Raw genomic sequence first — 27,175 nt, 5'->3', positions numbered from 1 at the left:
AACAGCAGGGCTCTCCACGACCTGATTCCTGCCAAAATTTAACCACTCCTTGACTCAAAAGTTAGTGATAAAATCAAGCATTTCCGTGTTTAATATATATACCATGCTATTTCTGGACTGCAAAACTCTGCTGTCCCATCTCTCCCTACCACACTTATGAAATCCTTTGTATGGTCAAATGTGTTCCGACTTCCAGTAAGCCAATATTATTTTTACAATCCTAGCTAGGAAACTGTGATTGCTTCTGTCACCAAGCCTTAGAAGACTTCCTAAATAAAATTCAAGCCTTTAAACAATATTCCATACTCCTTAGAGAGCTAAGCACAGTAAACACAGTAAATACTTAATAATTACTCATGTACTTATATACAAACACTGTCTAGCCAGGAATGTTTTAACAGACGGTCTTGAGAAACTGAAAAAACTGGAATGCCAAAAAGCACCCTCTTCTGACTTCAGGAAATGCTCCAGGCCCCTTGGGGGATTTTTCCATGGCAATGGCCTAAATCACCACCAGCTGCCCTCGCGTGACGAAAAAATACCTTACCACAACCCACTCAGCCTCATCAACTGAGCTAATCAGGTGCTACTGGCAGGACTTCTATTCTCATTAAACTCCAATGCTGAGTTTTCAGAAGTCGGGACAACTGCCCTTCACTATCTGCTCAATTCCTTATTCATCACTAGCCCAGGTTCCTCGAGTTCAAACCAAGCTAACAAAAGATACCCGTAATTCGGAACTGCCTCGCCACAGGATTTTTAACAGCAAAGCCCAATAGGCAGCAATTTCCCGCCAGAAGCGACGTCCAAACACTTCAGGACTTAAAATGCCAGAGCGGTATACGAACATGCGCAGTAATAGACTCACCGCCCACAATCCCAGAATCCTCTGGTCCCAAGTTTCCGGTTTCTCTAGCTCAGCCGTAAGTGGCGTTTCTGTCTGTCGCGCAGCAGTGTCCGGTACCTCTAGGAGAAGGAGTATTTTTGTTGCTGTTGTTGTTGTTTTTCCCCTTGTTCGTTGACGTTGTTGCTGTTCGCTGTTTGGAATCACTGAAGTTTCGGGAGTCACCGCCGCTGCCATCAACATGTCGGTCCCAAGCGCACTCATGAAACAACCGCCCATTCAGTCTACGGCTGGAGCCGTCCCGGTTCGCAATGAAAAAGGTACGGTTCTGAGCCGTTTCACAGTCGGATCTTACCTCTTCCTTCGCCAGCATATTCCAAACCTACCCAGCAGACCACCTCAATCCTCCCACCCTTATGACCGTGACCCCTAATTTCTTCGACTTGAACGATCAAACTCGCACCCGATCGCGTTGCCTGAGGGGGCGGGGAGGGGACCCACTTACATCTCATCTTGTTCCTATCGCCCGTCTGTCCTCACATCAAGCATCCCTCTTCCCTTGGCCTCCACCGATAAATTAGACTAATAAATATAGTGAATGCCTGCTTTTGCAGGGCATTGTGCGGGATACAGTCCCTCTTGTTATCCTAGCAGTACGGTTGTGCTGCTTTTATAACTCTCATCATTATTTTGTGTATCTGTCTCCCTCTACTGCATCCTAAGTTCATAACGTCCTTGAGACAGGAACCATGTCTTATTAAACTTATTATTCCTTTCAACCAACTCTGTGACTATTAAGTTGAATACACACGTGTGTGAGGCAATGCCCTTAACCTTAAAGAACTGGTATGGTAGTAGATGTAAGACATGCAAAAAGAGGCACATCCTAAGCAATGTGCGATTCCTGTCACACAGGTGATATAAATCAAATGATGTGGAAGGGTAGAGAAGGAGTAATCTCTTCAAACTGAGGTAATCAAGGAAAGCCTCTTGAAGAAGGGGGCATTAAAATTGATCCTTACAGGATGAGTAGGATTCCAGTGCAGATAGAAGAAGGAACACTACATGTTTGGGGGGAAAGGGGTAGACTAAAGAGTCCCTTTTACAGGAAGGAATTTGGAAAATAATTGAGGGGTTTTTTTTTTTTTTTAATATACTGTACCTATTCTTGTGCAACTTGCCTTTTTCCTTAAATTCAAAGTGGCTTTTGGTATCCTTTTATACATACAGAGCTAATTCATTTTAACTACTTACAAATTCCATTGTATAATTAAACCACAGTTTATTCCTTACTAAAGAACAGTAAGTTGTTGTGGGGGGGGGGGGTCCTATTATAAACAGTGCTATAGTTGTCCTTTTTTTTTTTTTTTTAAAGTAATCTTTACCCCAGACCTGGGTCTCAAACTCATGACCCCGAGATCGAGACACATGGTCCACCAACTGAGCTAGCGAGACACACACTGTAGTTGTCATTCTTAAATGTGTCTCTTCAGTGCACTGTGTAGGAATTTCTCTGGGGTAGACTCCTAAAAGTTCATCATCAACCTTAATAGCTATTTCCACTTGCTGTCCACAATGCATTGTGAGAGCATTGAGAGTTTGTATTTTGCCATATATTCATCTGCATACTTGGGTTGTATCAGATTTTTAAATTTTGCCCAATCTAATTATGAAATATCTCAATTTTATTTGCATTTCCCTGATTACTAGTGATACAAGAATTTTCATGCATTTATCAGCTATCTAGTTTTTCTCTTCTCTGAATTACCCGTTTTTGTCATTTGTCCATTTTATACTTAGTTTTTCTTCATCCTAAATCTGTCATATCTTTTTCCTATTTTGTCTTGGTTTTTTTTTACTTGTCTTTTTACTTTAATTTGGAGTTAAATTCTGTTTAATAGGCACTTTTGTTTCATAGACATTTTTAATTTTAGTGTTACCAGATTTATCAATTTTATCTTTAATAGCTTGTGTTGTTTTGTATATTTTGTAAGAAATCCTTCCCTGTACTGAGATCATAGATACTCACATTATAATTACTTTGTCATCTTAAGTATTTGTGTATACGAAACAGGATTGAGTATACAACTGTGCAAGACAGATCTAATTTAAGGAGCCTATAATCCAGTAGGGATGTAAGTGTTTAAGATGTGTTTATCACACATGGGTCTTTAATCCATTTGGAATTTTGTGGGTGTGTTGTGTGGTGTCAGAGATCTAATTTTACTGTTTACCTTATGGTTAACCAACTGCCCCTACTGTTCCATTGTTTGACTAGCCCATCCATTCTCCACTGCTTTGGTTTCTTTTGTTTTTTTGTTTTGTTTTTTGTTTTGTTTTTTTTTTTTTAATTTTATTTATTTATCTGACAGAGATCACAAGTAGGCAGAGAGGCAGAGAGAAAGGAGGAAGCAGGCTCCCTGCTGAGCAGAAGGCAGAGGCCTCAACCCACCGAGCCACCCAGGCGCCCCGGTTTCTTTTGTTTTTTGTTTTGTTTTGTTTTTTAAGATTTTATTATTCATTTGACAGAGGCAGGGAGGGCATAAGCAGGGGAAGCAGCAAGCAGAGGGAGAAGCAGGCTGCCTGCTGAGCAGGGCTCAATCCCAGGACCCTGGGATCATGACTTAAGCCAATGGCAGATGCTTAACTGACTGAGCCACGCAGGTGCCCCAAGATTTTAATTTATTTATTTGAGCAAAAGGAGGGGAAAGAAGCTGACTCCCTGCTGATCCGAAAACCCCATGCTAGATCCCAGGACCCTGAGATCATGACCTAATCTGAAGGTAGACTCTTAATCAACTGAGCCACCCAGGTGCCCTGAGACTTTATTTTTTTAGATCAGTTTTAGGTTCACAATTCCCATATATCCTCTGCCCTCACATAGCCTCCTCCATTATCAGTATCCCCCACCAGAGTGATACATGTGTTGCATTTGATGAACCTACATTAACACATCGTAATCACCCAAAGATTACATTAAGGTTCACTCTTGGCATTGTGTATTCTATGGATTTAGACAAATGTATAATGACATACATCCATTACAACAGTATCACACACAGTATTTTCATTGCCCTGAGAATACTCTGTGCCCTGCCTATTCATCCCTCCCCCAACTCCCCCAACCCAACTCTTGGCAACCATCAGTCTTTTTACTGTCTCCATAGTTTTCCCTTTTCTAGAATGTCACGTATTTGGAATTGTACAGTGTATAACTTTTTCAAATTGGCTTTTACTTAGTAATATGTTTGTAAGTGTCCTCTATGTCGGCTTAATAGCTTATTTCTGTTTAGCGCTGAATAATATTCCATCATGTAGACATACCGTAGTTCATTCATTCACCTAGCAGGGGACATCTTGGTTTCTTCCAGGTTTTGGCAGTTATATGAACAAAGCTGAAATAAATACCAGTGTGCAAGTTTTTGTGTGGACATTAGTTTTCAACACGTAGGTAAATACCAAGAAGTGCAATTGCTGGATCACTTGGTAAGAGTATGATTAGTTTTATAAGAAACCACCAAACTGTCTTCCAAAGTGGGTGTGCCATTTTGCATTCCCACCAGTAACAAATTAGAGTTCTTGTTAGTCCACATTCTCCCCAACAGTTGTGTTGTGAGAGCTCTGTAGTTTGGTTATTCTAATACATGTGCAGTAGCATCTCATTTTGCATTTCCCTGACAACATATAATTTGAAGCAAATATGCTTATTTGCCATCTTTGTATCTTCTTTGCTGAGGTATGTTAAAGTCTTCAGCCTCAGCTGGTTCTTCAGAACTGTCTTGGTTCTTTTTGGCCTCCTTTTCTTCCATGTGATTTTTGAATCAGCCTGGGGACTACTGTTAACAGAATTGCATTAAAATTATAGGTCATGCATTTATTGATTAACTTGGGCACAGCTGCCATCTTCTCATACTTGAATATGATATATTTCTCCATTTATTTAGATCTTTTGTATCTTTCAATATAATTATATATTTTTCCTCTGAAAAGCCTATACATCATTTGTTGAATTTAATTTTTGGTATCTTGTAGATTAGTTACTATTGTAAATAGTATTTTTAAAACTTTATTTTCTAATTTATGTAGCTAATGCATAGGTACACTTATTTATATCCAGCATTTATTTAGTTTTGTCCCTGAATTCATTTTTTAGCTTGTTTTTTTCTTGTATTTTCTACATAGATAATGTTGTCTGATGATACAATATCTTGTATTTTCTACATAGATAATCATAGTCTGCAAATTTTGACAGTTACTTCTTCCTTTTAATCCTTACTTTCTATCTTTTTCTTTTCTCTTTTTTTTAAGATTTTATTTATTTGAGAGAGAGACAAAATGAGTGGAGTGGAGGGGGAAAAGGAAAAAGAAAAGCGGACTCCCTGAAGAGAGGGAGCCTGACTCGGGGCTGGATCCCAGACCCTGAGATCATGACTTGAGCCAAAGGCAGATGCTTAATTGACTGAGCCACCCGGGCACCCCTTTCTTCTTTTTCTTATGGTCCTAATTAGGACCATAATAAAACATTGACTAGAAGGTGTGTTAGGGACAACATAAAGATGCCTACTGGTTTTTAAAGGAATATCTCGAATGTTTTATCATTAAGCATAACGATTATTGTATTGTTAAGATTATGTGACTTTTAATATATAAACTTTAAATAGTATATTATATTTTTCCCATTAATTTTCTAAGCTTAAGCCATCCTTGTGGTCCTGAGCTAAATCGTTTGAGGTCTTGATGGCTTAGAATTTTTTTTGTTTACTTTTACATTGCTGGAATAAATTTGCTATTATGTTATGTAGTACTTTTTAATGTATGTTTATTAAGAGAAAATTCATGTAAAGTTTTCCTTTGAATTGTCCAATTTGGTTATCAAAACTATATTCATCTTATAAAATGTTTTGGTTAGTTTTCACTTTATTCACAGGAATTGTTACTATTTGTAAACAAGATGTTATCTTGGGGCCCCTGGGTGGCTCAGTTGGTTAAGCGGCAGCCTTCGGCTCAAGTCATGATCCCAGGGTCCTCACCTGTGAGCCTGCTTCTCTCTCTGCCCCTCCTCCTTCTCGTAACTCTCTCTCTCTTTATCTCTCACCTGCTCGCTCTCTCAAATAAATAAAAAAAATCTTTAAAAAGAGAGAGAGGTGTAATCTTGGAGGTTTGATAGGACATAAGCTAAAAGAAAAGGTAGAAATAGATAAGATTAAAAGCTTGAGTTATATGGTGATATAAAGGCTGCCATAGAAAATTCCAGAGGAACTGGGACGCCTGGGTGGCTCAGTTGGTTAAGCAGCTGCCTTCGGCTCAGGTCATGATCCCAGTGTCCTGGGATCGAGTCCCACATCGGGCTACTTGCTCTGCAGGGAGCCTGCTTCTCCCTCTGACTCTGCCTTCCACTCTGTCTGCCTGTGCTCGCTCTCACTCTCTCTCTCTCTCTTACAAATAAATAAATAAAAAATCTTTAAAAAAAAAAAAAAAAAGAAAATTCCAGAGGAACTAAAAGAGGGATTGAGGAACATTTTAATTTTCTGTTCCTACCTAAGTCACCCTTGTGTGCTGGGCACTGTTACAAATAATTCCCTTAAGGATATAGTTGAGATGGAATAGCATGAATTTGTGATGGATGTCATCTGCCTGTCTGGGGGGAATTTTTTTTGTTGTTTCACTGCCTGTCTTCCTCCACTTCATTGTATTCAGGCTCACCTTCTTTATCATTAGTGTTGGTATTCACAAGAATGTTTTCCTATGACTTCGTTTTATCTGGAAACACAATAGGTGAATGAATAGATGCTTGGATAGTGGCTCTCTTCTTCTGCTTGAACTCTTGTTTACCAGGAATAGGGCTCTGCCTGCAAAGGCAGAGGTTGAAAGACATTGGGAAAGAGGCTACTGAAACAATAAGTTATCTTTATCACCCAGGTGAGATTTCGATGGAGAAAGTGAAGGTAAAACGCTATGTGTCGGGAAAGAGGCCAGACTATGCCCCTATGGAGTCCTCAGATGAGGAGGATGAAGAATTTCAGTTCATTAAGAAAGCCAAAGAACAAGAAGCAGAGCCTGAGGAACAGGAGGAGGATTCATCCAGTGACCCTCGACTGCGGCGTTTGCAGAACCGTATTAGTGAAGATGTGGAGGAGAGGTAATGACTAGTGTTAGGTTTCCTTGGACCTAAACCCCCACAGGTTAGTTCTTAACAACAAGAGCAATAATAGCTAATATTTGCACAATACTCATTATGTGCCAGTCTCTGTTCCAAGTACATTTACTAATTCTTATATAATCTACCCAATAACCTTATGAGGTATATATTATCCCAATTTACAAATGAGGAAACTGAGGCACGAAGGGATCAGGAAAATAACATGATCGAAAGTATTCAATGAGCAAGTAGCTGCCAGTAAACAGCAGGTTACCTCTGGTCCAAAAACCCTAATTTACTCACTAAGGGAATAGAAAACACAAACCATTAGTTGATTGTTGAAGGGCAGAGGACATCTTAAAATTTGAGAAGCTGACTTAATTCACTCACTTCTCCTAAAGGCTAATGAGGGGAATGACACCAATAAAGTAGGAAAAAAGGCCTGATGAATGAATGGCCTCAGGTAGTAAAGGGAACCTCCAATGAAGGAATCCATATGTTGTGTGTTGATTGAGACATTACCTTACAAAATAGACCAGAGATCCCAAACTTTACAGTTCATATTGTCTCAGGAATTTTCTCAGGGAGCTCCTAGACCTACACAGTTCTGTTTATTTTATTAAGTAGTTAGATCCAAATAATTCAGTAAATAGTCATGTCCTAACATTTAAAGCCATTTGAAAAATATAATACACATAAAAGAAAAAACACTTTTATTTTATTCTTACATAACCGTAATAACTTATTAGTGGGGTCTGTGTGCCTCTGGAACACTAACTACTTCTCAGACCTTGGAATCAGATTGGCACGGTCATTCATTTCCTGTTCCATATTGATCTGCATGCAGTAGTTGCTTTTCATACAGCCCCCAAAAATTCAGTTTCACAAACATAATTATGCCAGCCGAAAAGAAACCCAGTGTGATCTAATGTTGAAACTGAACTACTTGGAGCTATAAAACCATCCCAGTGCACCTATATGTTTGTTGCAGTGCCTCATGATGCCTCAGTTTACATTTAAGGTTTTAGGTCCAGCTTGACTATTTGCTCTGACACTTTGAATTGTTTTCTTTTATCTGCACCTCAGACTTCAGTATTAATAAAAGCAAACATAACCTCTAGGTGCTCTATGACTAAGGAAATGTGGTTGATGCTCTATCATTTTGTGACACTGGTGTTACACTTGAAGATGCTGTTTTTCAGATTGGCTCGACATCGGAAAATAGTGGAACCTGAAGTGGTAGGGGAAAGTGACTCAGAAGTGGAAGGAGATGCATGGCGCATGGAACGAGAAGATAGTAGTGAAGAAGAAGAAGAAGAAATTGATGATGAGGTATAAAAAAGGAAAATGGAAGTTCTTTCTAGGTCCAAGAAAAAGTTGGGCAGCTGTTCTCCCTTGTTGAGCTCCCAAAGGCAATAAGCTTGCTGCTTTTGGCAGAACTCTGATCTAAGATTCCCTATTTGTTGGAGATAGAATTGAAAATAAAATGATGTAAATTGTACTTACTCCTATCAGAATTTGTTAAATGCAATGACGGGAAAATAAAAAGCTGCCTTAGAACATAGGTCATTGGGTTGACTGACTTGGACCCATGACTTGACAGGAAATAGAGCGGCGCCGTGGCATGATGCGTCAACGAGCACAGGAGAGAAAAAATGAAGAGATGGAAGTCATGGAAGTGGAAGATGAGGGACGTTCTGGGGAGGAGTCAGAATCAGAATCTGAGTATGAAGAATACACAGACAGTGAAGATGAGATGGAGCCTCGCCTTAAACCAGTCTTCATTCGAAAGTAAGTATCTCACAAACCAGGCCTGAATCCACATAGTTACTGCTTTCCAGGTCTCAGGATAGAAGCCTTTTTTCTATCTCATGCTCTTCTGAAGTATCAGCACTGAGTGAAAGTCCTCTGCCCAGTTCCCTACCTGTGCAGAATATTTGCTGTGGAATATCTTGGTGTTAACAGAGAGCCTGAGTTTGTTTTCACATCTCCCTTTCCAGTTAAAGAGCACATAATCTGCCCATTGTCCTATAAAGGACAAAATGAAAGTTGAAGAGAGAATTACTAATCCTTTCCTAATGATGAGAAATCCTACTACTTACAGTCCAGCAGTTTCTTGCTATTCAGGCAGTTCTTAAAGATGAATGGAGTTTTAATGCTCTGAATACCTGGGCTGACTCCCAATTTTGACTCTTTGCGAAAAAATAGAGCCAGCGATTGTTGGGCTTTGTCTGATTTGGATGGCACTTGAGTTAAGAGGATAAAGAGCTCCACTCTAAGGGCTTTGGGCAATTAACAGGACTCTCATGCTACAGGAAGGACCGAGTAACAGTTCAAGAACGTGAGGCTGAAGCATTGAAACAGAAGGAGCTGGAGCAGGAAGCAAAACGCATGGCTGAGGAGAGGCGAAAGTACACACTCAAGGTACTGGGAGTGGCTGTGGCGATTGCACACGAGGCAGAGTTACTTAGCCTTGTCTGAGGAAAATAAGGAAATCCAATAGGTGAACTGTTCTCCTTACCTAGATTGTAGAAGAGGAGACCAAGAAAGAGCTGGAGGAGAACAAGCGGTCCCTGGCTGCATTGGATGCTCTCAATACTGATGATGAAAATGATGAGGAAGAATATGAGGCATGGAAAGTTCGGGAGCTAAAGAGAATCAAGAGGGACAGAGAAGATCGAGAAGCGTGAGTAATAAGATGGACCTAGAGTTTAATATCAGTAATGGGATGGGTTCCTGGTGGGGTACCTCTGAGGCTCAACACAGACTGTGAGTTCCATTCCAGCTTTTTTTATGGTTCCTGCAATTGAGTGAGTTTTCCATAATTGGAATGTGTCTTATTACAGTGAAATCATGGAAAAGAAACACTTTGTCAGTATTTCTCTGTGATAGAGTATCAGCTGATACTCCCTGTAGTTCTCTAGTAGACACACAGACATTATGCATTATTAATCAGTTATCTATTCTTGCATAAAAACCCAATCCAAAATTTGGTCACTTGGAACAATTGATTATTCCTCACAGTTTTCAAGTTGGCTAAGCAGTTCCTCTGCTGGTTTCACTTGGGTTCTCCCATGCAGTTGCATCCAGCAGGAGGATTGGCTGGGCTAGAGTGTCCAAAAATCACTTCACTCACATGCCCAGTAGTTAATGCTAAACTGCCTTACTTCTTCATTGGGCTAGATTGGCTTTCTAATGTAATAGTCTCATGGCAGTATTCCAAGAGGGCAAAAGTGGAAACTGGCAAGGTCTTTTAAGGTTCATATGTCATTTCTGCCAAAGGGGCATGCATACTCTGAGGTGAAGAATTTGTGGCCCTTCAAATAATTCGGCAGTCACTATTGTTAGAGCAGAATCAGTTCTGAGCTGCATCACCCATTCTTGAAAATTATTAGGAGAGGGTAATCCCTGATTACAAAGGGAAAACATCAATAGAAAACGCTGTCCTCAGCCTGCAATTTCTAAGATTTTTAATCCTGGGTTTCAAGGAGTCCATGTACTCTTTAAAATTGTATACAAAATTACGTGTATTTGTGTTTTTCTGGAGAAAGGGGATCTATGACCCCACACACCCCAAAAAGGGTTTGTCACTGCAGTCTAATTAATGATGGTAACACTTGGTTTGTGATACTAAGCACATATAGTAATTACTTTTTTAAAAAATACCAATAAAATGTGAACAAAGTTATGTTAAATTCTGATTTTTTTTAAAGCCAAGTAGGCTTTTTAGGGAAGGGGAGTTACTAATATTGCAAAATCAAGCATAATAGTATGTCTGAACCTTATAAAGGCTAGAATGAACTTTTGGCCGTTTGCAATAATGAAGACCACTTTTTTATTTGTTGGGCTCCTGATCTTTTTTTTTTTTTTTTTTTTTTTTTTTAAGATTTTATTTATTTGACAGAGAGAGAGATCACAAGTAGGCAAAGAAGCAGGCAGAGAGAGAGGAGGAAGCAGGCTCCCCACTGAGCAGAGAGCCCGATGCCATGCGGGGCTTGATCCCAGGATCCTGGGATCATGACCTGAGCTGAAGGCAGAGGCTTTAACCCATTGAGCCACCCAGGCACCCCTGGGCTCCTGATCTTAATTCCTAACAGGCAATAGGTAGAATTAAAGAGAGTGAATAATGCTTAAAAGGAGATGAGACTCCATTGTGTTCAGATAATTTGAGTGTCTCTGAAGCAGGAATGATACTAATAAATAGTTTTGTTCTCTGTACAGGCTTGAGAAGGAGAAGGCAGAAATTGAACGAATGCGAAACCTGACTGAGGAAGAGAGACGAGCTGAGCTTCGGGCAAATGGCAAAGTCATTACCAACAAAGCTGTTAAGGGCAAATATAAGTTCTTACAGAAGTATTATCACCGGGGTGCCTTCTTCATGGTAAGTGAAAAGGGAGTGGAAGTTTGGGCTGTAGAAATAACTTACTACTACTTATGAGTTCTTTTCTCCCCCCAAGAATAAACTGTCTTGAGATGTTACTTCTACTTGCCAATGATCAGCTTTCTTATTTGCTTTTTGCATCTGAAGAATATAAACCCAGTAGGAAAAAGCACTAGCAACAGGATTTTAGAAGTAGCAGCAACTGTTCTCTCTTTTGGCCCCAGTTCTCAGGAGGAAATGGTATAACCAAAGAATTGAGGAACTAAAAAGAGAGATAGTGAATTAAATTGACAAAGACTATTTACATCCCTAAAATTAATTAGAGGTCACTCTTCATAACCAAGTAAGAAATTCTGCTCATGCAAATATTTGGGAGGCAGAAATTTAATTCACTTTATTCTGAGCTTACAGAAAGTGATTAAGACTGACTAACCAAAAAAATGGTTTATTATCTAACTATTATGTGTAATACCATCAAGATTTTGTTCTTCATATGAAGACCAAGGTCAAAATAGCAATCTGTTAACCCTGTATAAAGTGATGAGAACTTCTTCCAAATTATTTAGATTATACCAGTGGTAATTTGTTAATGGAGAGATGTCAAGAAAGAAAATCGGAGAACTGATTGCACATATTACTGTAATAGCATATGGTTTGTTAAATTATTACCTGATGCAATGTGAGTTTAAATCAAAAAGCAGACTCGTTTTTTTAAATGCTGTACCGTCAAACCCTAAAAGTCCCTACTGCAGCTAGATTCCTGCCCTTTCACTGTAGATATCCATAAAATCTAAACTTCAGTGGAAGGTTCCTTACTCCCCTCCAAAATCAATTTCAGTCTATTCAGCCAGAAATGTTTGCTTATCATGTAGTGTCCTGGCTCATGTAGTTTTCTAGACTGAAGTCACTGGAGATTGAATTATTTCTTTACTGCTTTAAAGTCATAAAGTTTCATTGCTTACACATTTGAGCAGCTTTAATAAGCTTCTGAGAGAAACAGTACATTGCTAGCTAAGATACATAAGTAAAGAGTTATGTAAAAGTCTTTTAGTGCACATGCTCAGTTAACTCTCCTCATCCAGATAAGGACAGTGAAGTTAAAATACCTTCTGAGATTAAATGAGGGACTCAGCTTCCAACGAGGAGAAAAGTAAATCTCACAAAAACTCTTACCTTTAAAGCCTTTCTGTACCCAGGCTCTCATTTTTTAAGTAGGCTCCATGCAGAGCCCAACATGGGGCTTGAACTCATAACCCTGAAATTAAGAGTTGCATAGTCTAGGGGCACCTGGGTGGCTCAGTCATTTGAGTGTCCAATTCTTGATTTTTGCTCAGGTCATGATCTCAGCATTGTGATATCAAGTCCCATGTTGGGCTGTCCTCTGGGTGTGGATCCTGCTTGGGATTCTCTCTCTCCCTCTCCTTCCCTATTCACTCTCTCCCCCTCCCTCTCTTAAAATAAAAAAAGTGTTATGGTCTACCAGCTGAGCCAACCAGGAGCCCCAAGAGCACTACTGTTTGACACTGCTATAGGATATAAAATTATTACTCTCAGATGGGTTACAACCTAAAAATGGGGCTAAGGCCATATATACTATACTATGACGTAAGGATGAGTGAAAATACTGTGGGACTTCTGAAGAGGGAGATGTTTTACTTTGTAGGAGATGGAGAGAACATGAAGAAGGGCACATTTAAGATGTGTAGCCTTTCTGAGTTCAGGTAGGAAGACATTCCAGGTGAAGGGACTAGGAATGGAGGCAAAAAGCATCATCTGTAAAGGGAATTGGCAAGGAGAGGTAGCTTTATGGCATTTGACCTTGACTACTGTAGAGGAGGAGTTGTCCTTATTTAACAAAACAGAATCACCAGAAGTTTTTGAGCAAGGCAGAGATACGAAAGTATGTTTTAGAAACATTAGTCTAGGGGCGCCTGGGTGGCTCAGTGGGTTAAGCCTCTGCCTTCGGCTCAGGTCATGATCCCAGGGTTCTGGGATCGAGCCCCGCATCAGGCTCTCTGCTCAGCAGGGAGCCTGCTTCCTCCTCTCTCTCTCTCTGCCTGCCTCTCTGCCTACTTGTGATCTCTCTCTGTCAAATAAATAAATAAATAAATCTTAAAAAAAAAAAAAAAAAAGAAAACTATAGAAACATTAGTCTAGTGGCAGTGTGTAAGGTTGATTCTAAGAAAAACTATAATAACCCAGGGAATTCGAATTTGTAAGTGGCAATTCATTATGCACAAAGTTTACATAAATTCTGAATCTGGGTAATTGAGAAAATGGTGTCCCTATTAACAGAAGTTAAATGAGAAAGAGGCCAATTTGAAAAGGTTAGGGAAATGATTTTCACTTTAAATGTGAGTCTGAAGTCCCAACAGAATATCCAAGCTAACTATATAGTGGGCAGTATAAAATTCAGGATGAGATTTGAGAGACTTCTACAGAGTTGAAATCATATGACTGAACACAGTGGGTGCAGAGAGAATATAGCCAACCTTCAGGAAATATCCACATTTAGGAAGAAAAAAAGACACAAAGAGAAAGGAGTGTCATATCCTCAACTAGATATAAGCTCTTGAATAGGTTTAGTACCCTCATTCTTTGTATCCCTTGTTGTAGAGATTAATAAATTAGTGGTTTGAATGTATGGGTAATGAAAACCACAAGATTGATAAGACTCTTTTTACAGGATGAGGATGAAGAAGTATACAAGAGAGATTTCAGTGCACCTACCCTGGAGGATCACTTCAACAAAACTATTCTTCCCAAAGTCATGCAGGTATGGGTTACCTTAAGAACATGAGAGAGAAAAGTTATGTATTGAGGACTTGATGTTTGGTGGTATAACTCATCATCTATCCTTCATTGATCAGGTCAAGAACTTTGGGCGCTCTGGTCGAACCAAGTACACCCACCTTGTGGATCAGGACACCACCTCTTTTGACTCAGCATGGGGCCAAGAGAGTGCCCAGAACACAAAGTTCTTTAAACAGAAGGCAGCTGGGGTACGAGATGTATTTGAACGACCATCTGCCAAGAAGCGGAAAACTACTTAGAGTTCAACTACTTCTAGCTGTGAGGCACAGGCAATGTCTCAGCATCTGGTCCTTGATTTGCTTCTACCATTATTTACATGGCCCCTGTATCCAGCCTGTTGGACCTACTGCCATACTTGTGACACTGGGCAACCCAGTCTTTGAAGGTGCTTTGTGAGGTTTGGACTCATGCTGAGAAACCCACAGAAAAGCACTATCCAGGTAGGATCAGAGGCTCCCCACTTAAAACCATTTCTGAGAAATCTGCATTTCATCACTACTCTGCCTTCCCATATTCACTTGGGACTATTCCAGATTTCTTTTTCCAGCCTCTTAGCTTGGGTTAGAAACATGGGCATGTAAGTGGACAATGCTACCTTGTAGTAAATCTAAGCTCACAGATACCTGTTTTTGCATTTCTGGTTGAAGTCAGTTTTTCTAGGTGAACATATTTTTTGATCCATTTATGTGTGTGTGTCAAGAAATAAAAGAATCATACATCAAGGGTAACTGGGTGGTTCAGTTGGTTAAGCGTCCAGCTCTTGGGTTTCAGCTCAGGTCATGATCTCGTGGTCGTGGGATCAAGCCCCACGTTGAGCTCCTTGCTCAGCTCAGAGTTGGCTTTGGATTCTCTCTCCTTATTCCATTCCCACTGCTTTCTCTCTCTCTCTCTCTCTCTAATAATCTTAACAAAAAACCCTACACCAAGAGGTTTCTTATGAAACTGGAAATAAAATGTGCAGGCTGACAAGAATTTACCTATTAAATAAGAAAGCAAAGAATTGTTGAACAAAGGGTGTTTCACATTTTGTCACCTTTGATCTTAGAAACAAACTAAGACACTGGACAGTCTGTACTCTAAGTGGCACCCAGATTTACTCTATGAGCAGATATATGTATGGTATTCTTTGCTAAAATACAGCTGTATTTAGAACAAAAGTTGACCCATGAAATGGGAAAACCAAGTACTTACCAGTATCCTCAACAGCCAGTTTATACATATATATATATACATACATATCCAGCCTGTTGGACCTACTGCCATACTTGTGACACTGGGCAACCCAGTCTTTGAAGGTGCTTTGTGAGGTTTGGACTCATGCTGAGAAACCCACAGAAAAGCACTATCCAGGTAGGATCAGAGGCTCCCCACTTAAAACCATTTCTGAGAAATCTGCATTTCATCACTACTCTGCCTTCCCATATTCACTTGGGACTATTCCAGATTTCTTTTTCCAGCCTCTTAGCTTGGGTTAGAAACATGGGCATGTAAGTGGACAATGCTACCTTGTAGTAAATCTAAGCTCACAGATACCTGTGAGGAGAGTATAGTGTTCTCAAATTGTAATTTAAAGACATCAAACTAGAGTTAAATTCGGTGGTTTTGTACTTAATATTTATTACATAACCACCATGCACATGGCAGAGCACTAGGGTCCTAGAGGTTAAAAGGAATGACATTTAATCAGTGGGGAGGCTCTTTCTCAATTACATAAAGAAATGAGATGGCCAAGGTCTTTTCACCATCTTTTAAGTGCCCCACTGGAAGAAACATTCACAGATCTTTCATGTCCTAAAAAATCTGAATATAAATTACTATGAGGTAATAAACACATAAAGACATCATATGTGTATGCCAGAGGGATACAATTTAAGAATTATCCTAGAGCCAAATGAGAATAAAACACTGAAATTCTTTTAAGAACACACTGATAGCTGCTATCTGAGTGTCCACTCTGAGACAGGTATTAGGCCAAGCTTTTCACATTCACCAGCTCCTCAGTTCTTAAAACAACCTATCAGGTATATATCATTTTACAGTTGGGGAAACAAGTTCAGCAAGGATGAATTGGCCAAAGGTTGATCAACTTTTAAAGTAAAACTGTCTTCTCTCCAGGAAATGGAATGTAAGGTATAGTGTTGTGGAGTTCAGAATTCAATTAAATCAACTTCGTAAATTAAAGTCATGGATTAGGGCACCTGGGTAGCTCAGTTGGGTGACTGCCTTTAGCTTGGGTCATGATCCTGGAGTCCCACATTGGGCTCCCTGTTCAGCGGAGAGTCTGCTTCTCCCTCTGACCCTCCCCCTTCTCGTGCTCGCTCTCATTCTATCTCCAATAAATAAAATCTTTAAAAATAAAGTCACAGATTAATTCTGTATAAGACCTAAGCTTTGATATCTTTTTTGAACTTAACCATGTTTCCACCTCAGTCCCTAAATTCTAACCTTTTTTTTTTTTTCAAGATTTTTTTTATTTATTTGTCAGAGAGAGAGAGTGTGTGTGTGTGTGTGCACAAGCAGGTAAAGTGGCAGGGAGAGGCAGAGAGAGAAGCAGGCTCCCACTGAGCAAGGAGCCCGATGTGGGACTTGATCCCAGGACACTGGGATCATGACCTGAGCCAAAGGCAGCGGCTTAACCCACTGAGCCACCCAGGCGCCCCTAAATTCTAACTCTTACATGGCTTATGAACAGGGTGTCTGGGTGGCTCAGATGGCTAAGCACTCAGCTCTTGATTTTGGCTCAGATCATGATCTCAGAATCATGAGATTGAGCCCCATGTCAGGATCCATACTGGGGATAGAGCCTGCTTGGGATTTTCTCCTTCTCCCACTGTCTTCTGACACATAAAGATGTCACATGTGTGTACCAGAGGGATACAATTTAAGAATTATCCTAGAGCCAAAATGAGAATAAAACACTGAAATTCTTTTAAGAACACCTTTATAGCTGCTATCTGAATGTCTATTGTGAGGCAGGTATTAGGCCAAGCTTTTCACATTCACCAACTCCTCAGTTCCTAACCTATCAGGTATATATCATTTTACAGTTGGGGAAACAAGTTCAGCCAAGACTATTCCACTGTGTGCTCTTAAAAAAAATTTTTTTTTCAAAAGTGGCTTATAAACAAGATTGGTGGTATATAAACCACCCTAGAGACCCATGCCATGGGCTTCAGCAACCTTGCTGAGATTCCAAATATACCCTAAATACCACTGAAGGCTAGTCAGATGAATGACCCTGACCTGCTTCCCAGCATTTGCATGTGAACATGAGGTCATGAGGTACCATTCTAGACTGATTCTTCACATGATTTCATTAAGGCCTGGGGGGGGTGGAGAGGAGTTGCTTAAATTCAGTTATATTCCGACATGTAAGTTTCCCACAATAAAATACAGTATAATATACATCACACTTGATCAAAGATGATATAACTGCAAAAAAAAAGAGGAAAAAAAAGGCTACATCTTTATTGAAATAAAATAATCCAATGAGTGGGTCTGAAAAAGCACAAATCAGTTGGTCAGGGCAATAAGAGCCTCTACCACGTTGCCCATGTGTTCCCTTAAGCTCCGTTCTGCAGCTGCTCTTGAGATCTCCATCTCTGTCATCTGCAGGAAAAGGATCGAGGATGTTACCTAAGTTTCTTCCGGGGCATTAAAATGCCACCAAGACTTGCCTGACTCGACTTGTTTCAGTAAACAACCCCAATTAACCAATGTAAGCTCTGCCCATAGGCTAGGTAGGCTTTACTACTCACTATGAGCTCCAGATCTTCCTTCTTAATGGTGACTTTGGCCAGTTCCTTCTCCCTGCAAATATTCATGTACATTAGTCCTCATTCTCTACCTCCACCATTAACTCTCATTCTCAGCTGTGCCTTACAAATAAATGACTCCCAACGAACACTGCTGAGTGAAAATACAAAATGACTCTCACGCCCTCACCGAACATCCCCATCCCCTCCCCTCTTCAGTCTTTATAGCAGGCAGCAGGTGCTGTCAGGCCTTTCCTTCCACCAAGAAAGTAAGGTTGTAAACTTCACACATGTAGAAATCGGTGACAGAGTTGAAGAACGGTACAAGATACAAACGCTTAAAGATAGCTTTTATTTTCGTATGGGGGAAAGTGAGGAACTGGTAGGACTGACTGTGCCTACGGAAGACTTACCGCTCCTGTTTGGCTTTCTGCTCCCGGGACCGTCTATCTCCAATCACGGACATGGCCTATGAGAAAAATAGATCTCCTTACCGCTCTGCCACCCACAATTCCCAATAATCTAAAAAGGTGTAAGAAGCTGGCGGCGGGTTGTGTGTGTGTATTCACATGACGAGTGTATCAGGAACCAAGGCCTAGGTTTAACTCAATTCTGTGCACCTAAGGGCCACTTTAAACACAATCTCCATCAAGCTCCCTTTCGCAAGCGGCGGGCTCCAATGACGGTTTCCCTCGTGCCTCCTCTCGCCAACCGTACGGGAAGCCCGTCCTGGAGCCGGGATTCCAGTTACAATCTGAGAGGCCCCTCAGCTCTCAGCCCGCCCAGACACGCTCACGGCCAACCTCACCGTCTCCAGATTGGAACTCTGGATCTCCTTCTCCTCCGCATAGTCGGTGACTCTCTCCAGGTCTGCTGCACCGCTGTCATGCTTCCGTGGCTTCTCCGGAGGCCGCTCCGGGCCGCTGGTCTCCGTCTCCAACTCCAGTTCCACATCGCCCTCGGTAGCCATACCGATCCCACCGTGCCGCTGCACAGGCCCCGCCCCACTCACGAAGACTTCCGGTAGCTTCCCCGAAACTTCCGCCGGGAAAGGATGAGGCGGGGCTCACCTCGGGCCACACCTTCACTACTGTTCTGGATTCTGGAAACTTCAGCCAGGAAAGCGGGTAGCCGCTGAGACTTTTGGAGGTTCTAGTGTTGTTTTCTGCGAGGCCCTCTCCCACTGCTAACCACTCCATCCGACATCCTTCTCATCTAGATCCTACCCACTCCATCTCAACCCTCCTCCCCTGCCCCCAATTCCGTTCAACCAGGAAGGATGACGTCTAAACCTAAACCAATTAGGAATGCTAATCCACTAGAGGCCAGATTTGCAAACTGCTCCCTAATCTGGAGAGAACAGCCTGTGTGGCCCAAAGGCCCTGGAGAGAGAGTAGCTTTACATCGACATTTGCATTCACCACATCCCGGAGGTCGGTGTTCTTTTCCTGATGTCTGTCCCCGTTCTTCTTTAGAGTGGGTGACCACCCCCAGCACTGTGGCAGCCCATGGCGGAGGACAAACGAAAGCTGCTACTTTCTCATCTTCCTTCCATCTGGTAGACCTAGGTCTAATCCCTGGGACAAGGATGGTGGGTGCAAAGGCTGTCACAGGCCCCAGCACCTCCCTCCGCCTGGCACAACGCACTGAAGTCAGCAGTATTATGGTGAATCCTCCCTTCTATCAGGTGAGAGTATACTTGGGCAGAGGGGCTTGAAAGGTCCCCTGATCAAGAACTATCTGAAAAAAAAATAAAGGGAATGGTAGCTGAAGCTGGGGAGGAAAACCCACAAGAGCGAATAAAAATGATAGGCTTTCCTTTCACCTCAGAAACCTTTCCGTTTCTTTGCCCCTGAGCCTATGATCATTAAACCTCTCCTCCCACTTCCCAGTACCAGATCTGCAGGTTTACAAAAAGGTGAGAGGCCAGGTGTGACTTGGGCTTTTAGGAAGGTCTGCTCAAGCCTGCATCAGCTCTTATGATGAAAGCTCTACTTGATGTCAGTGGAAGGCAATCCTAAATAGCTTGGAACCAGATTCTGAGAATTCCTGAGTAAAAGGAGAGAAGAAAAGGGAAAGGGAAATTTTGGAATTCAGCCTCATGGGTTAATCTAATGCATACATTAATGTAAGCTTTTCCTCAGCAAATCTCCATCTTGCTGCTCAACCCCCAGGTGTCCTGCTGTGGGCCTGTTCCCTGTACCTGCTGCTGCCATTCTAGGTGCCCCCTTGTCACAGAATCTACTTGTAGCCGCCTGTTCTACATCCTCCTCCATCTGGGGTCCTCAGCAGTCTGCTGCCTCCTGCTGTCAAAAACAGTAGTGGAAAGGGTCTGGGGGAAGGAACATGGGGTAAGTGAGAGGGTTCGGGTTGCCAACAGGAAAAGGAGAAAAGAAACCCTCAGACAGAAGATTCAGATTGGGGGGTAAGGGACAAGTGAATGGATATACCCATGAGAAGCAGGTACCTCTCTATACATGATGATTCGCCCTGCCATTTCTCACATGCACTCTCCCTCCAGATCCAGATGCCCTCAGGGTTGTGTGCCCATCTGTTTGGCCACCCTCATTGCCCAGTGCTCAGTGGCTCTGGAGCTGTGTACCGAGTATGTGCAGGAACTGCCACCTTCCACCTGCTGCAGGCTGTGCTACTAGTCCAGCTCCATTCCCCTACCAGCCTGAGGGCACAGCTCCATAACAGGTTTGTGTATGTACACTTTGGGTGGGGTAAGGATGAGGAGGGAAGCAAGCATAAGCTGAGTAAAGGAAATTCCAAGATGAAGTGTGTAAAAACTCCAAAAAAAAGCTTTAAGTTCCTGCTTCCACCATACTTACTGTATGACCATGAGCCCCACATACTTACCCTCTTTGAACATCTAATTTTTTAAAATGAAGATAATTGTGGGGTTATTATATGCAAACCCTTTGTCAACTGTGAAACATTGTCCAGATGTTATTACGTGGTATCTGAGAGAATTTGGAATAGGCTAGGATGGGCCTGTTTCCAGCCCCTCTCACATGGGACTGGTTCCTCCTTCCCTGTATTTAGTTGTCTCTTCTCTTCCCTTTCCTATAGTTTTGCTTTCTCCTTTGCCTTTTCTTGAGTCTTGTTTTGTCTCCTAACCAGCTTCTGGCTCCTCAAACTGCTGTTCCTGCTAGGTCTCTGTGCTGTTGCCTTCTGCATCCCCGATGAGCATCTCTTCCCAGGTACCTTCCCTCTCATATCCTAATCAGCAGGCATAAGCTAATAGATGTTCTAAGAAAAAGTGAGGGTAGGAAAAAAAAAAAAACAAAAAACAGGAGTAATGACATGGTCAGCTACATTTTCCCACTGGTGCCACCTACTTGCAGCCTGGCATTACATTGGCATCTGTGGAGGCTTCACATTCATCCTGCTGCAGTTGGTGCTTATCACAGCCTTTGCCCATTCCTGGAACAAAAACTGGTAAGGCGCACCTAACCCTAAAGGCTCTTCCTGGGAAGGTTGTCTGACCTGGGAAGATTGTCCAACCCAGTGTGGTCGAACAAAATGCATGACAGGTCAGTGGTCCCTAACTTCCCACTAAGCAGTACCAAAAAGTTCAGAACATGACTCTGTGGGCTAGGTGGGATGGGTAATAACACCAGTGTTCTGCAAGAGGGGGAATAGTAATGGGCAAGAGGAGTTGGAGCCCCAAGCCACTGTCCACCGCCTACCCTTAGGCAGACTGGTGCAGCCCAAGACTGCTGCTGGTTCCTGGCGGTACTGCTGGCCACCCTAGGATTCTACAGCATGACAGGTGTGGCAGCTGCGCTCCTGTTCCACCACTACACACACCCAGCTGGCTGCCTGCTCAACAAGATGCTGCTTAGTCTGCACCTTTGTTTCTGTGGCCTCCTCTCCTTTCTCTCCATCGCTCCCTGCATCCGCCTCAGTGGGTACATGCCTTGCAACATTCCAAATCTGGAAGGCCTTTAGTATAGAAAAATTCATTAGCTTCCCTAATCTTAGTCAATTGCCTGCTTCCTCCTAAGGGTGGGGAGAAGTATAGATAGGGATATGAGTGGAAGAAACAACTTCTCTGTAGACAAAAGCAATGATCTCCATTCTCCCCAGGGCAACCCCGTTCTGGCCTTCTACAAGCCTCTATCATCAGCTGCTATATCATGTACCTGACTTTCTCTGCACTGTCCAGCCGTCCTCCAGAAAATGGTAAGGACCAGACGTGGACTCCCCAGGTTAAAACTTTTGTTCCTGCCAAATACTTAGCTCTTGTTTCTTACCACCTTTCTTGTTTTCCCTTCTCAGTATTCATTGAAGGACAAAACCACACTCTGTGCCTCCCTGTCCTAAGTAAAATGGAATCGCAAACACCAGATACTTCTCTGGCAGTGCTAAGTGCTGGCATCATGTATACTTGTGTCCTTTTTGCTTGGTGCGTAAAGGTATCAAGGGGAGAGGTGTGAGAGAAGGGAGAATACCCAGGACAGAGAAGGATGGTCAGGAGACTGTCTGGGACCACGGTTTATTTGAACTTTAGAGCAAGACAAGAGTGAGGGAAGTTCCCCATAAACAGAAACAATTTCTAAAAATAGCACTTGTCAGATGATCTGTATTAGATGAAGGGGGCAGGGAGAATGACTTGAGAATTAAAAATATATACAAAGGTTTTAGGGCCCTCACATGATGAGATTTATAAATATTGGGGGGAAACAGGCTCTGGAAATATAATACCCTCCTGAGGATTACCAATATGGACCAGCTAGCAGTATATACTCTCAGGCAATCCTCCTGCTATTTGACTGGACCTGCTTGAGAACTGTCTTTTCTTTCTCAGCAATGAGGCTTCCTACCTGGCTGAGGTATTTGGGCCCTTGTGGATTGTCAAGGTTTACAGCTATGAGTTCCAGGTGAGGATGGAGAGCTCAACAGCCCCAATGCCCTTCCCCCCTCACACACAGACAAAGATAGACACACATCCTACCAACCTCTACCCAGAATGCTCAGATTCTAGCTGCTGTTACCTTTTATTAAGTACCCACAATGTGCTAAGCACTGTACTACTTTACATTCATCATCTCATTTAATTTAATCCTCACAACAACCCTGTGAGGTAGGTATTTGCTCCATTTTACAAATGGAGAAGTTGAGGCACAAAAGGTTAAACATCTTACCAAAGTTTTCATAGCCAGTTATATGCTGGAGCTAGAATTTGAACCCAGGCGTGCCTCCACTTTTTACGCCAGACTAATCTTTTCAAAGCGGAATTTCCTATATTAATACCCTCACATTCTTTAAAAAGTCATTCCAAAATATGCTGCCTTTTGTTTTACAGAAGCCCTCACTCTGTTTCTGCTGCCCTGAAACGGTGAAACCAAAGGAAGGTGAGTGTCATTAAGAATGTCCCTAAAAGAGTGTAGATTTCTGCAGAGTGCCAAAGAGCCCTGGAGCGCCTTCACAAAAGAAACTGGGGGAGGAGGGAAGAAGTCTTTCAGCCACACTGCTGCTAGCAGTCCTTCCCTCTCTCCAGGCCAGAGGGGTGGGTCTGTCAGGCCAGCTGACCGAGAGACCTCTCCAGCTCCTCCAGCACAAGCCCAGCATCTCTCCTACAGCTATTCTGCCTTCCATTTTCTCTTCTTCCTTGCATCACTCTATGTCATGGTTACCCTTACCAACTGGTTCAGGTAGGATGGAAGTGGGCCTGGGATATATATATACTCCTGAAAACCCGTTTTAGGAAGAGCAATTTAAGGCCAGTCCTAAGGGTTCTCAGGAGACACATGGGTCCACCATTATCTTTGGTGGGGAGGTAGGACAGGTCTGAAAGCTAAGGTCCTATGTGTTCTCTAACAGGAGACTTTGGTTCCACAGCTATGAGGGAGCAGAACTGGAAAAGACCTTCACCAAGGGTAGCTGGGCTACCTTCTGGGTCAAGGTTGCCTCATGCTGGGCCTGTGTACTCCTCTATCTTGGGCTGCTATTGGTACCACTCTGTTGGTCCCCCACCCAGGACTCCCAGTCACCTCCTACATTCAGGGGACCCGACCTTCGCAGAAGTACTGCAAGGTAACAAATATTCAATCTAGGTACTGTTAACTGGGGTTCCCTTAAGGTCATACTCCCTGTCTTGACTCAGGAACTGCCCAGCCCAGCAGGTACCTCAAGGACACAATGGGCAGTTATCTCCCCTTGAAGTCAGTACTATTTTTGAACAGGAGATAGTGGCCATACATACTCTAATGCCATGGGCAGAGTGTCTCACTCACTGGAGCTAGTGTTACATCTTTACCCCAGCTCAAGAACCTAACTCCCAAGTCAGCAGCTCAGAAACCACTGCTGATCCCAGCAGACAGTGCGGCACTAGCCCTTTCCTGGCTCTCACAGTGGAGATGGGGGCAGGGAAAGACCAATAGGGACTGAAGACTTACTTGGCTCTGCCCTTGGAGATAAAAAGAAAAACAAGCAGTTCAGCCCTGGGCACAGGGAGATAAGCAGCCCAGAACAAACCAGGACACGGAAAGAAAGGACCAGAGACCACCCTAGGTTTTATCCTGATCTTGAGGTCAAAGGAAGTGGGAAGACAAAAACCACCCTCAATCCACGAAGAATGACAGAACAGAAGAGAATGTGAACACTAGAGAGCAGCTGACCGTGGGAAGTCAGTGAGCAGCAGGATTTGGGGGCCAACTTTCAAGCAAAGTTTCAGGCGAGCAAAATGAGAAAGAACGAGAAAGAGGAGCATAAACTTAGGTCTTGAAGTCTTCCTAGACCCTCAACTCCATCCTTGGGATGGTGTTCAAGGTCTGGGTGGGGGACAAAAATCACAGAAAAGAAGTTCCTAAAGTTCTTAGAGGATTCCTCTACCACATACTTGGAGTACTTGTCTGTTTGTTGTAGTAAAATAAAGAATTTCCTCTGTGATGTTTCACTTAGTCTATATATCTACAACCTTTTAGAATCTAAAGTTCTCTCCCCTTTTGGTGGGAAAGGGCAGCCATTCCTCCATCCCCATCCCCCCAAATCCCCAGTCAAACCAGGCGGTCAAGAAATTACAAAGCTACTTTTAATACTTTGGGGTGAGCCCCACAGGAATAAAAAACACTGGGAAGGGGTAACCCCCTCACCCCCAGGCTTGGCCCAGGGGGAGAGAGGCTACCTGAGGGGAAGGAAGCACAAAAGGGACCCGCTGCAGACTCAGGGCAAAGGGAATGCCATCGGTGCTGGGACCTGTGAGCACTACAGGAGAAAACGCGAGCGTGGTGGGACTGGCTCCAGGCACACAGGCGAAGGGCAAGAGGGTTGGACACGAAGCCACAAAGCTACTTGGGTTCCTCCTTCTTCTCGTTTGCCTTTTTCTGCTTCTGCTGCATGATCTCCGAGTCCCTGGGGGTAGAGATGATGGGGCACTGGGAGGTACCAGAGGGCAAAAAGGACAAGATGCAGGGGGATGAAGGGCACAAAGGATAAGATGGAAGTGGATGGGACAAAATTCAGCGTGTGCCTGCTGTATTCCCACCCTAGGAGAACAAGAGGAAGAGAGCTGAGGCTTAAAAGGCAATCAGTCTCTATCTGGCTGTTGCCTAAGGGGTCAGAAGTCTGGCCACACAGGCCCAAGGCTATTCTTTGCTGAGTACCACACCCAGCAACACCACTGAGAAGGTTGGGAGAAGGGAGGAGAAACTGAACACCAAAGAGGGCCGTAAGTACCGTGCTGTCATAACCACTACTGCATTTGAAATGTGAAGCTCCCTGCCCTTGCCCTTAAGGTCAGACTCAGGGGCACTCAGAAATCAACCGTGGGCAGGCACCCGCCCCAGTCCCTTCCTGTCAGGCTGTGAGCTAACAATTTAGAGGGTGGGGAGGAAATAAAACTCTAGAGGAAGCAATGCACTCTGCCCCTCACAAGTCCAGACGTAAACCCTGAGGTAGCTCTCTTTCCTGGTACAACCCTCGGTCTAGCCCAGGTCTCACCCCTCCCCTCCCTTCCCTTCCCCTCCCTGGGGCTACCTCTGCTTGCGGGCGGCAGCAGAAAGCCCGTCATCTCGGCGCTTTCCCTTAACCGAGTCGCTCTGCTTTTTCATATTCTTCTGGCGGGCGAGCTCGCGCTGGTTACCGCCTAAAGAAAGAAGGTAAAAGGTGAGGCGCGGGGGGCCTTTATGGCCACACACAGGCGACCCTCCTCCCTCACCCGGACACCAGCAGGGTCCAGCGCTTATTCCTCTGTCCCGACACCGGCCCATTTTGGGGCCTAGGCTACTGAGTGGGGCAGGAGCATGGGGGGTGTTGGTGGCAAGCTGCCACGGGGCAGGTCAGATTGCGAGGTGGAAGAACGGTTCCGAGGAGCCCGCTAAAGGCGTGTTTCGAGTTTCGGGGCGGCACGGGGGTCCAGACTGGTGGTGATGTGTGGACAGTTTGGATCTCTGTGGGGGATGGGCTGCGATCTGGGGTAGGGGGCTCTGGGCCTATCACAGGGGCGCGGGGCTTCTCGCCACGGCGCGGAAGGTCGCGGGGGCCTTTGCTTGACTGGAGAAGGGGGAGGGGGTTCTCAAGAAGTGGCGGTGGGCAAAAGGCCGATTTCCGGCGCCGAGTGTGAGGGTCTCAAAAAGCGCTTCCAGAAAAAGGCCTTGCTGGGGAAGCCAGGTGGAGGTCAAGGCCAAGATTCGGCAGTCGTGTTTAGGGTGGACGGGGAGAAAGGGGTAAGAAGAGAGGGTCTCGGTGCTCACGGGTCATGGCGACGGCAGCGGCTCCGGCCTGCCTCCGTTGCGTCCCCTCGTTCTGTCCGACGTTGCAGACCCCGCCCCCTTCTCCAAGCGTAACGAAGTCGTCCTTTCCTCCCCGCCCCTTTGAGCCCGGGCTCAGTCTCTCATTGGACAGAAAGAAACACGTGGGGCTGCGAGCCACGCTTCAGCCCGAGCGGATATGGGGCGGAGGTTCGCAGGCCGAGTGCGCTGCGTGGGGCGGGGCTTCCTGAGCTAGGCGTTGGGTCGGGCGGGGAGAAAGTAGGCCGGGTCACGTGGGCAGGGTGGGGGTGGAGGGGTGCGGCTGGCGATGTGGCGTTCTCGCGGGTTAGAGCACGTGACTTGGCGGAGTGACCTCATGCGGGGACCGTTTGGGACGCCGGCAAACTCGCCCAAGGGGAACGGTAGGGGATGGAGGGCGGGGTTTTGGGGGGCCGTAATGGTTTACTCTGTTCTGTATTATCAGGACTCTGGTACTTCTGTATTATCAGTACTTGGCCCTTTTACTCAGGATTTATCCCCCAG

General features: G+C 43.7%; 5 protein-coding genes across 7 annotated transcripts in view; 2 read left to right on the top strand and 3 right to left on the bottom strand.

Annotated features, from left to right (window-relative positions):
• WDR76 (WD repeat domain 76) overlaps positions 1–1,123 on the bottom strand; it is a 64,085-nt gene extending 62,962 nt beyond the window's left edge. Inside the window, exon 1 of the mRNA XM_059181374.1 lies at positions 728–1,123. Coding sequence (XP_059037357.1) covers positions 728–1,123 — 396 coding nt within the window. The remainder of the gene's footprint in view (positions 1–727) is intronic.
• On the top strand, positions 1,031–14,906 carry MFAP1 (microfibril associated protein 1). The gene is made up of 9 exons (XM_059181383.1): positions 1,031–1,164; positions 6,764–6,983; positions 8,186–8,315; positions 8,587–8,774; positions 9,299–9,407; positions 9,509–9,669; positions 11,205–11,364; positions 14,051–14,140; positions 14,235–14,906. Exons 1-9 carry the CDS (start codon positions 1,086–1,088, stop codon positions 14,415–14,417), a joined length of 1,320 nt encoding a protein of 439 aa, XP_059037366.1. The 5' UTR covers positions 1,031–1,085; the 3' UTR covers positions 14,418–14,906.
• Positions 14,907–17,621: 2,715 nt separating this feature from the next.
• On the bottom strand, positions 17,622–19,114 carry HYPK (huntingtin interacting protein K). Its single transcript, XM_059181387.1, has 4 exons — positions 18,742–19,114; positions 18,347–18,402; positions 17,937–17,988; positions 17,622–17,787 (listed from the first exon to the last, which is right to left on the bottom strand). Exons 1-4 carry the CDS (start codon positions 18,901–18,903, stop codon positions 17,692–17,694), a joined length of 366 nt encoding a protein of 121 aa, XP_059037370.1. The 5' UTR covers positions 18,904–19,114; the 3' UTR covers positions 17,622–17,691.
• A 98-nt stretch (positions 19,115–19,212) lies between these two features.
• SERINC4 (serine incorporator 4) lies at positions 19,213–24,814 on the top strand. 2 transcript variants are annotated; one of them, XM_059181388.1, is made up of 12 exons: positions 19,213–19,620; positions 20,108–20,284; positions 20,455–20,633; positions 21,060–21,139; positions 21,284–21,377; positions 21,635–21,846; positions 22,029–22,124; positions 22,221–22,347; positions 22,750–22,822; positions 23,248–23,296; positions 23,443–23,596; positions 23,784–24,814. In XM_059181388.1, exons 1-12 carry the CDS (start codon positions 19,213–19,215, stop codon positions 23,980–23,982), a joined length of 1,848 nt encoding a protein of 615 aa, XP_059037371.1. In that variant the 3' UTR covers positions 23,983–24,814. The 2 variants fall into 2 exon arrangements, 1 of the variants encoding a protein (XP_059037371.1); XR_009355538.1 differs by lacking the exons at positions 19,213–19,620; positions 21,060–21,139; positions 21,284–21,377; ... (2 more) ...; positions 23,443–23,596; positions 23,784–24,814 and having other exon boundaries at positions 20,066–20,633; positions 22,029–22,927.
• A 143-nt stretch (positions 24,815–24,957) lies between these two features.
• SERF2 (small EDRK-rich factor 2) lies at positions 24,958–26,780 on the bottom strand. 2 transcript variants are annotated; one of them, XM_059181385.1, is made up of 3 exons: positions 26,636–26,780; positions 25,920–26,028; positions 24,958–25,318 (listed from the first exon to the last, which is right to left on the bottom strand). In XM_059181385.1, the coding sequence occupies exons 1-3, from the start codon at positions 26,640–26,642 to the stop codon at positions 25,033–25,035; spliced, it is 402 nt and encodes a 133-aa protein (XP_059037368.1). In that variant the 5' UTR covers positions 26,643–26,780; the 3' UTR covers positions 24,958–25,032. The 2 variants fall into 2 exon arrangements, with proteins under 2 accessions (XP_059037368.1, XP_059037369.1); XM_059181386.1 differs by having other exon boundaries at positions 25,020–25,295; positions 26,636–26,779.
• Between the last annotated feature and the right edge of the window lie 395 nt (positions 26,781–27,175).

The sequence above is a fragment of the Mustela lutreola genome, chromosome 7, assembly GCF_030435805.1.
Source record: "Mustela lutreola isolate mMusLut2 chromosome 7, mMusLut2.pri, whole genome shotgun sequence".
In the NCBI taxonomy this organism is placed as follows: Eukaryota; Metazoa; Chordata; class Mammalia; order Carnivora; family Mustelidae; genus Mustela; species Mustela lutreola.
The sequence above is the reverse complement of the archived record's forward strand: the minus strand, read 5'-3'. Positions and strand labels throughout refer to the sequence as shown.

Excerpts from the sequence above, each read along its gene's own strand:
- SERF2 (XM_059181385.1), bottom strand. Across the intron at positions 25,319-25,919 it reads GCTGCCGCCCGCAAGCAGAG|TGCCCCATCATCTCTACCCC; the intron begins GTAGCCCCAGGG and ends GGTACCTCCCAG.
- MFAP1 (XM_059181383.1), top strand. The coding sequence starts at position 1,086 with ATGTCGGTCCCAAGCGCACTCATGAAACAACCGCCCATTCAGTCTACG. Across the intron at positions 8,316-8,586 it reads AAGAAGAAATTGATGATGAG|GAAATAGAGCGGCGCCGTGG; the intron begins GTATAAAAAAGG and ends ATGACTTGACAG. Across the intron at positions 11,365-14,050 it reads ACCGGGGTGCCTTCTTCATG|GATGAGGATGAAGAAGTATA; the intron begins GTAAGTGAAAAG and ends CTCTTTTTACAG.
- SERINC4 (XM_059181388.1), top strand. The coding sequence starts at position 19,213 with ATGACGTCTAAACCTAAACCAATTAGGAATGCTAATCCACTAGAGGCC. Across the intron at positions 23,297-23,442 it reads AACGGTGAAACCAAAGGAAG|GCCAGAGGGGTGGGTCTGTC; the intron begins GTGAGTGTCATT and ends CCCTCTCTCCAG. Across the intron at positions 23,597-23,783 it reads ACCCTTACCAACTGGTTCAG|CTATGAGGGAGCAGAACTGG; the intron begins GTAGGATGGAAG and ends TTGGTTCCACAG.
- HYPK (XM_059181387.1), bottom strand. The coding sequence starts at position 18,903 with ATGGCTACCGAGGGCGATGTGGAACTGGAGTTGGAGACGGAGACCAGC. Across the intron at positions 18,403-18,741 it reads AGAGTTCCAATCTGGAGACG|GCCATGTCCGTGATTGGAGA; the intron begins GTGAGGTTGGCC and ends TTTTTCTCATAG. Across the intron at positions 17,989-18,346 it reads CAGAAAGCCAAACAGGAGCG|GGAGAAGGAACTGGCCAAAG; the intron begins GTAAGTCTTCCG and ends GAATATTTGCAG.